Genomic DNA, 9,509 nt, shown 5'->3' on the forward strand with positions numbered 1-9,509 from the left:
ACAGAAAGGACAGTAGTGTGTAGAAAATAAATAAATCATTATCATACACACAGACATGACTGGGTGTGAACGGGGGATTCTGTGCTTCAGCTGAGTTTGACGTATGAAAGAGCAAGAGAGAGTGAGGCTAACAAAGTGAGAGAAAGGAGGGAGGGAGAGAGAGAGAGAGAGAGAGAGAGAAATCTGACCTTGACTATACTTACTAGGATACATTGTTGTGAAGAGGTACAGTAGTTTATCCCTCATCACAAACAAAGTAAGACTTCAGTGCTGTTGAGTGAACAGCTCTCCTACAACATTAGAACGCACACCTAAAACATTACGTTAAAGACTCAAGAAATAATATTAACTCTGCTTACAAAACAGACTGCGTTCAATGTGATGCCCACAGCGATTTGTTACGTTGTGTGGTGCGTTTCCCAAGATCATTCTTTAGAGCAGGATGAATTTCTGTGTATATAACTGAGTGGCAGCTCAAAGCCAAATACAAACGGCTCGTGGCCAAGATGTACAAACAAGTCGCATTCCTGCAACACTTTTCACGGTTTGTACAAAAAAAAGCTGTCATGTTGCAGAACACGTAGGTGTAAACGTGTGGAGGCAGTTCCAAATATGCTTACTGTCTCTCCTTAATTAATATTATTAATGTCATGAATGTTGTTACTGCTTTACAGCATTAGCATTTATACATTTTTTTTTTTTCTGATTTCATATTACACTCTAAGAATATTAAATTGCTAATAAAAAAAAATTACAATTTGATTACAATTAATCCTGAAAATGATTAATTAAGATGTCATTTGGTGTGTGTAATAAGATTTTAAGTCCTGTAACAAAATGCTGCGGACAAACTGGCCTCATAGAGTGCTTTCCTGTGGACGTAAACAAACACTGGAAGGTGTGTCACACGAGACTGACCTAAAAATATTAGTCTGTAAATTGGATTTAGGATCCAAATGCAGACGTTTGTAGTGAGGTAAGGATGAGGGAAGGTAAACAAAAAGGAAATGGAGACTGGAGTGAAGTTGTTTTTATTGTGTATGTATTATGTGCCAGATCCATTTTTTTTTTTTTTGTCTCATTTTCTCTAATTACCAGATGAAGAAAAAGTCAGATTTAAGACTTATCAGACTTATCACGTCAGGTAAGCCATTTAAAAGAAAAAAAAAAAAAAAAACTGCGGTGGACTACAAATAAAATAATCACCTTTACTGTGTCAAAGGGGTGTCCCACCAGAACGCCGGCAGCACCTGAACACAAGAGAAAAGAGGAGTTAGAAGAGAAAGTCGTTGGAGATGAGATGGAGCAGGACTTGGGCAATTAATTAACATGAGATTCATCTCTCCTATTACATAAACACAGAGTAAAAGTGAGGGAACGGTTCATTTGAGACCTGTGGCCTGTAGCCTGTCAACATCTATTTCTGTCTGTTTTAGAGCTGAAGCAAGTTCACTCATGTTTCAATGGCTGGTAGAGACGGATGGACATAGCATTCATTTTCTGATATTGCTATAGAAGACTTTGTGACATATATTTTGGTCTTTACCCATAACAATGAACCTGTAACGTGTTTTGTTCATTGTTGTGTGTTTTTGTTGTCTTCCAGCCTCTAAATCTTCAGTCATTGTGACCTCAGAGGAGAAACGAACAGTGCCTTTTGTACTCAGGGGACTTGCCCTTGCGTTTGTCCGAGCGTGACACGACTGATTTGGTATGTTCATGTGCGCCATGCCATTGACACCGTGCATTGCTCCATGTGACCGTGTGCTCTCCCCTACTGTAATGTGATCTTCGCCTTTCAGCCTGTCAAACTAGCACTGTGGTACACGTTAGCTCATTATGTGGCCAAACAATCAGAGGACCGGTTCGATCAATTTACTCGAGACTATTCCCATATTAATGACACTGTGACGTTCTTATCTGCACAGATCAATTATCTGAGACTTCATAAAACGCTTTTTCCTGACAAATACCAGTACTCCCACAACAAGAAGAAAAAAACCTTCTAGCAAACTACCAGTGGTAAAGAGATAGTGCTCTGGTTGATACATTTATTTTATAAATACTTGCTGAATAAGTGTGAGTAGTGTATAATGTAGTGTATAATGTAGTGTAATAATGTAAGATTATTACACTACAAAGTCAAAGTGAGATTAAAAGTTCCAGATCTTTTCTGTAACCACTACAGGCAAAGGGAAGTGAGAACAGGAGGGTAGGATTTTGGTAAACTTAGACTTCCTTAAAACTTTACATCGCAAACTCATTTGACAGATGACTTAGGCATGACATGGTTGGCTTATGTGTCGAGCCTACAACACTGTGATTGGCTGTCGCAGGGGTGTGTGGATACTTCTTCTTTTTATGGGAGAGGACTATACTGCAGTCTTCCTGGAACCAAGCACTACATGGCAAACATGCATGCTATTTGCACAACAACACAAGTAGCTTGTCTGACTTGGGGTCACTGAAGTTCGTCCAACACCATTTCTGTTTCTGTTCTGTTTCCTGTGGTTATACTAATTCCATCCTACTGCACCCATCTGGCCAGTTTATTTATCAGCTGATAGTTGGGTCCAAACCTTTATAATGGAGTGGAAAAACACAGTGTCTCCAAAGCACACAGGCATGGGGCTGAATAGAATAATAAACTGTTACAGCTGAAAGCTGGTCCATAAAACACCACAGATAACAGTGTTTGCAGAATTAATAAACGTAAATTTAAGTCTGTTCTTTAATCATTAACATTTATATTCTATCCGCACGAGTACCATAGTATTAGATTTACTAACCCTGTCTGGTGGTCTTTTGTCTCACTGGAGAAAATCCCACTGTTTTGTAGTATACTAGTTGCAGCATGGGATGGGTCTATAGTTGATTTACACTGTGGTTTTCTTCACTCAAAAGTGGTCCTTGTGACCCATTTGTAAAAGTTATACTATAGTGTTTAACTTGTAGTGTTAAAATGTAAACTAAGAACCCTTAAGCATGTTGACATTAGCTCCACCATTCTGTGAACTTTCACATGAAAAACAGGCAGGATGGTGTTTGCTGGTGTTAATAGATTTTCTTTAAGGATTTTCGTGTTGGAACAGATGTCAGAACATCTCAGCAAAACAACCCTGTGGGAGGGAAACATGTGACTTTGGTTTTGTCTATGAAACCAAGTGCCAATACTGGTCTTGCATTGCAAAAAAAAAAAAAAAAGATATACAAAGAGAACTCTCTGGTGCAAGGAAGGATAGCAGGGAAAAATAGAAATATATTATGTACAAGTTGGATGGATAATCTTGGACTTAGGGACATACGGTACATCTTTTTAAGTTTCAAAAATAAGTCTTTGAGCTTTATTATTTTCCCATGAATTGCCCACATACACAGAAGCTACCTTACCATAGCAAACGAACATCTGATCGGATTTCTCACACTTTCTCAGCACTGTAGTGTACATCTGAGCTAGCGTTATTCAATCCACCATGAATAGAACATTGCCTTGACCAGCACCGAACCCTAACGACATTCCAGAATAAGATGCTTTTGGTTGGAAGGCAGCGCTGAGAAAGGCCAAGACGACTATTGATAATCTTACATCTGCTCCGTTCGAAGAGGAAAAAATATAGATGTTCTTGTTTACAAGAAATAAGTAAATAAAAAACAACTTCACCGCGTTATAGCATTACTAGATGCACAACCTTTGAATAAATTAGCATGATTATTCGAGTTATTCTTCCAGTTAGCATATAAGACTTTACGGCGGCTTATACAATTTAATCGTTCAAATTCAACTATTAATATTTGTCACAGGACGTCAACTTGTCCATATTCTTCGCCCAGTGACACTTCAGAAAAAGTCCGCACAAATCTAGACATTACTGCTGAATTCACCGGTACACTGCAGCATTTGGGTACTAAAGGTCTGTAAACGATTTAACTAAATACGGTGCATTTGAAGGGGTGCTATAAAGTGAAATCTACCACACCTTAATCCAGGTACGCAATGTAATATTTTGGGGCATATTACAGTTTTAACGTCACATAGTACTTAACGCATTTACGCAATTCTGGATAAATTAAGCGATATGAATTGGTACAGACATTGTGGACGTGATCAGGAAGGGATGTGTCAGTCCAGCTACTCAGGCTTAAAAGAATTAACTGGGCCACGAATTCACCGGCGTGTAAACCAATAGGAACCTCATAATTTGTGTCGTATAGCAAGCTTGAAACATACTTGTTTCATATGTCTTGCCGCGGTTCTTACCTCCTATACAGCCAGCAATGAAGTCCATTATTTTCCAACAGACTGTGTCCAACAAAAGTCCAAATACTGATCTTCAGACTTGTCAATCGAACGACTGACGAGAGACTCGATGCACTAGAGGTTTCGCTGATGTATAGGGATGCTCTTATCAAAGTCAGTTTTTTTTTACTCTCTCTTTCTCAGCTATCTGCCCTCTTTTAGCAGAAGCAGAAGCCACAGACTCACAACTCAAACGTTACGCTGTTTCGATAGGCAGTAGTGGAAATTTTCAAAGACTGCCCACCTGCGACGCTGTCTATTTTCGTACCAGGCGAGATGACAGAATGGAGGAAAAGACCAGATAGCTAACTGTCCCAGATTACAATGGGAAGTTCCGTCATGTAATAGGCGGAGCCGAATAAATTGCAGGTTCCTCAGCACCGCAACGATTGGATCTTTGTGTGTTTGATATGTGTAATATAACAGGAGAGGGTACTACGATATTAATATGTATATATATCCCAAAGGCAACGTCGACTGGGTGAAATAATCGTCCTCAGCCATGTTTTTAAATCAAGTAATTTCTGAAACAAGGTCTTTGCAAATTATCTCGAAACCTTATTGTCGGTAAATTAGTGATATGTGAAAACAGTTTATATACAATCTGACGTCATTCCCATGTTTCACGCCGCCTTATATGGTTATACTTCCCCTCTTCACATGTGGGACCATTTCCTACTAGAAGTTGTCTATCTGCTACTCCCTTCCCATTGTCTCTGTCTATATGCCATCAGAAGCATGTGCGCACGTCATCGTAAAGAAGTCGTTTATCCAATTGCAGCCCAGCAAAGAAAACAACTCCCCATGAACACCCCCCTCGGCAAGTGAACTTTTGTTTTCATTGGTGGCAAACGGTTACATCAAAACGTTCTCGGGTTGCATCAGCATCAAGAAAATGAACTAATATTTTGGTGCTACAAAAGCGAATAACGGAGAAAGACAGTGCCTTTCTTTATGAAGGACATTAGAAAGAAAATGACAAACTATGCCGTTAAGGCAAGGCTTGTCCATTATAAATCTCAATGGTCCACTTATATCTAAAACATTTCTCGTGTTTTTGCAGCGCGTTTAATGTTTACAGTCCAGTAAAAATGGGCATTCAGGCATCCCACAGATTCAGCTTGCTAAACTTGTAAACTGCGCACGTGATGTGTCGTCAACGTGACCACGTGAGAGGATAGGACTGGTTACAAAATCGAAACAAGATAGGTATGGTTACCGTAACCACAATTTCAAAAAGCATATTAAAGTAGTTTTGCCTGCCTCGGCCGGACGTGTGGCTCTGTCCGAGGATAGTTTGAATGAAAACACTGAGGAAACGTGCAATGTATTAATAATATTTTGTCAGATTCGTTCTGGCGTAAGGAGATGCACTTCGCCGACTTTGCTGCGGGATCTATTGGAGGTAAACCATAAACTGTCAGTTTGATTCAATTTGTGCACTGCGGTGACAGTCATTATTTTATATTCTTTGTGTCACATATTTTGCAATGTGTAAAAACATTTATGTTACCTTAACACCTTTTGCCCTCTGTTTTTTGTTTTGTTCAGGGGCATGTGGGGTAGCAGTCGGTTATCCCTTAGACACTGTAAAAGTAAGTTTTGTCTCAGGTCATTGTCATAAGAACCTGGATATGAAAATTTAAAACTGCAAGAAGTTTATTTCTGTCCTGAATGTGTTTCAACACCCGACAGCACAGTCAGACCATTTATGCAAAACTAGAGCTGACCTTGAAACAGAGGGCTTCTAAGCTACCCGCCTTCCATATGATACGGATTTAATAATTTCTACCTTTGCAGGTTAGAATTCAGACCCAGAGGCAGTTCACTGGGATTTGGCAATGTTTTGTGACAACCACCAAAAACGAGGGGGTAAGAACAGTGCCTGTTCAGCAGCATATACAACAACATGATAAGAGGCTCCGTTTTATTCTGATGGTTCCTCACTTTTGTCTGTGGTCCTCTTAGGCACGTGGCTTCTTTAAAGGGATGTCTTTGCCTGTCACCACTGTGTCCATGACATCGTCTGTGGTTTTTGGCACTTACAGAAATTGTCTACAATGCATGAGTCATTTCCGTGGATTTGGTGCTCCAAACACAAAACTGGATATCCTCATGTCCGGTTTTGCTGGGGGTGTAGCTCAGGTAAGTGGAAGTGCATATTATATTCAGAATTTCGGGTAAATGTCTTGCCGAAACGTGAGTAATAGTGTTATGTGAAAACAATATATACACCTTGCATAACAAGAACAACAAAACCACATACGCACTATGGGGGCAGCGTGTTTTGACCGAATTCTTTTTTTTCCCCAGGTAAATAGATATTGTCTTTTGGTGGGCTTACTGACAGCTCTACACGGAATAACAGATATCCTATATCTGTGTAACTGTTGAAACATGTTACAGACTTTTTTGGGAAAGCCCTCAGGGAATACAGATGTGACATTTTACATTTTAGACTTTGCATTCCGTACCTCAGGTTTGTTCAAAATACATGTACGACAAATGATATCATCAAATCCTAAGGACAGTTTTTTAAAAGCCGGTTGTCATTTTGTGTGGATTAAAAACAGCAAAATCAGAAATGATTTCTTTTCATTTTTAGAGGAACACTTTGTAGAACAGACCCTTCTTAAAATAGTTACTGTGTCCAGAGCAACTGTTGTTCAGTCAGATAAATACAGATTTCAAGGCCAAGCTACACCCTTGGTATCTATGTCATTGTCAGCACCAGAGAGGGGAAAATACTGTACATATTAAAATGCACGTCTTTCATGGGTATCATTTGCTTTTCGTCTATGTATTAATTAATTTTTTTGTATGAATATCCAGACTACAATAGCTAAACACTTGTATTTCTCATGAGTTATTTCCTTTGCTGCATTGTGATGGGTTACAAATGGATTTTACATATTCAAAACTATGTCACTGAATATTACAAAATTTCAATACCCTAAAGAGATAAGAGGTCACTGGAGGCCACAGTGTAGTTCAGCTGATATGAGTGCAAAAAGCAGCTCATTAATGATTATATTGTGTTAACATTCATTATTAAATATTTGTTTGATTTCGTTCCACAGAACTGATACATGTCTCTCTGTCTTTCTCTATTGTATCTTTTTGTTAGTTGTATTCATGTAAATCTCAATTTTTTAAATGTAAACAAACGCATTGTCTCTGTGGTTTATTATATGAATTATTGTGTCTACCTTCCTCCTCAGATTTCAGTAATGGCTCCCGGAGACATAGTTAAAGTTCGCTTGCAGTGCCAGACAGAGTCCATGAAGAGCGGCATTCATCAACCTAAACCAAAATACAGAGGTCCTGTCCACTGTCTTCTGAAAATTGCCCAGGAAGAAGGCATACTGGGACTTTATAAAGGAGCCCTCCCTTTAGCACTTAGAGATGGCCCTTCCTATGCCACATACTTCCTAACCTACATCACACTGTGTGAGAAGCTTACTCCAGCCGGGCAAAGGCAGCCAGGTCAGCTTGGTGGATTTAAATGGGACTTCAATGAGAGCATTTTGTTTTAGAGATTCATTTTTACATACAGTGTATAACTTAGGTCGTTGAGCCAGTCAGAGGTTTGCTGTTCTGGTTTTGGCTTCAGTCAGACATCAGTCAGTTTGTATTGTAGGCAGTCATATCCACTTATATGGCAGAATGAACAGAACTACCTAATTAAAAAAAAGGGAAAAGATACTGATTTTGAAAATATTAAAAAATTCATGTAATCTTGTCTCAAAAGTGAGTAAAAGGTAACATTTTATTAACGTGTACGGTTCGAATAAGTATGTGCAATATTGATCCTGGAGGTGAGAGAGGTTTTAAATTATGCTATGTCACACGTCTGTTCTTTCTCAGAATGGCCTACAGTGTTGCTGGCAGGTGGTGTGGCTGGGATGGCTGGCTGGGCTGTTGGAACCCCCATGGATGTGATAAAAGCTCGATTACAAATGGACGGGGCCAGAGAGAAGAAAAAGTACAGGGGTCTCCTCCACTGCATCAGGGAGACAGTGCGGGCTGAGGGACCCATGGTTTTCCTCAAAAGCCTTGGCATCAACTGTTTGCGTGCCTTTCCTGTCAACATGGTGGTTTTCGCCATGTACGAGCTTACAGTACGCATTCTCAGGTCAGCCTCTCAGGGAGATGTGTCAGAAACCAAACCATTAAGTTAACAATACACTGCGGGTAGTAACCACTGAGCTGAATGAGCGAGTTGATCACGCACAGAAAAATGATCTACCATGTGCTGTCCATGTCTCAATAACCGTATAGTCATGAATGTAAATCATTTGCTTACTGAGAGAGATAGATAAGCATATCGTCTCTCCAGGAGCATGGGAGAAGTGTAGAGATGAATGTTTACTCTGAATGATTCAACATCAAGATAGGTAATTACCAGAAGAGAGGCCATTTTCTTCATCACTGTGCTCTTTATAGTTTTCTTATTCTGCTGCCTAAAGGAAAGAAAACTATATTCCTAGCTATGGCTCCTCTCAACTTTCAAAGCCAATTAGGTAAGTCATCAGGCCCTAGCTGTTACGTAACCATGTGGCACCTTATGCTTGCAGACTGTAGCCAAGTACACATATTTATGACATTAAACTTTTAATGGACATTATGATGAAAAAATGAGGACTGTCGAAAGAAAGATGGTAAAATGAACAATGAAAGGAAGCAATTCTGACAAAAAAAGTCCCTAACACCCCCTTTGGCTCCCAAAATGCCACCATTTACGTAGGTCAGGGTTCATTTTGAACTTTCAATAGATGTCTAAATATTATTTCTCAAGATGCTACTGAACACAGAGCCATTAAATATCAAACTGATATCTTTATTTTTTTGCCATTGCATTCATCTCCCTTCCTCTCTTCAGATTTGGGGGATGGCAAGGCTGATGCAGTGGTCAGCTTAGCCTTTAGTATCAAAAGTTGCTGCCATTTTGATAGCTGAGAGGACATTAAATAGTCAAAAAGAGTCTAAATGTCTTCGGCTTGCTTTCTTTGCTCAACTGATTTGTCTGAGCATGATAGAGTATATTGTACATATGAAGTGTATCTCTTAGGTCAAAAAAGTTTCATGCATACTAGACGTCACAACAAGAGTCAACATGTTGGGAGGTTGTAAATATCCAGATTATTTGGTCGACGAGCAATCACAAAGCATTCACATGGCAACAACAAAAATTATATCTGTACAAGCAGCG

At 39.4% G+C, this 9,509-nt stretch overlaps 2 protein-coding genes across 2 annotated transcripts in view; one reads left to right on the top strand and one right to left on the bottom strand.

Moving 5' to 3' along the window:
* slc25a29 (solute carrier family 25 member 29) overlaps positions 1-4,289 on the bottom strand; it is a 5,640-nt gene extending 1,351 nt beyond the window's left edge. The window contains exons 1-2 of the mRNA XM_030770368.1: positions 4,259-4,289; positions 1,207-1,250 (exon numbers count right to left, since the gene is read on the bottom strand). Coding sequence (XP_030626228.1) covers positions 1,207-1,250; positions 4,259-4,286 — 72 coding nt within the window. The 5' untranslated portion in view covers positions 4,287-4,289. The remainder of the gene's footprint in view (positions 1-1,206; positions 1,251-4,258) is intronic.
* Positions 4,290-5,624: 1,335 nt separating this feature from the next.
* slc25a47a (solute carrier family 25 member 47a) lies at positions 5,625-9,140 on the top strand. Its single transcript, XM_030771909.1, has 6 exons — positions 5,625-5,702; positions 5,849-5,892; positions 6,098-6,169; positions 6,266-6,442; positions 7,519-7,783; positions 8,165-9,140. The coding sequence occupies exons 1-6, from the start codon at positions 5,666-5,668 to the stop codon at positions 8,476-8,478; spliced, it is 909 nt and encodes a 302-aa protein (XP_030627769.1). The 5' UTR covers positions 5,625-5,665; the 3' UTR covers positions 8,479-9,140.
* The last annotated feature ends 369 nt before the right edge of the window (positions 9,141-9,509 follow it).

Source organism: Chanos chanos, chromosome 4, assembly GCF_902362185.1.
Source record: "Chanos chanos chromosome 4, fChaCha1.1, whole genome shotgun sequence".
NCBI classification, from domain to species: domain Eukaryota; kingdom Metazoa; phylum Chordata; class Actinopteri; order Gonorynchiformes; family Chanidae; genus Chanos; species Chanos chanos.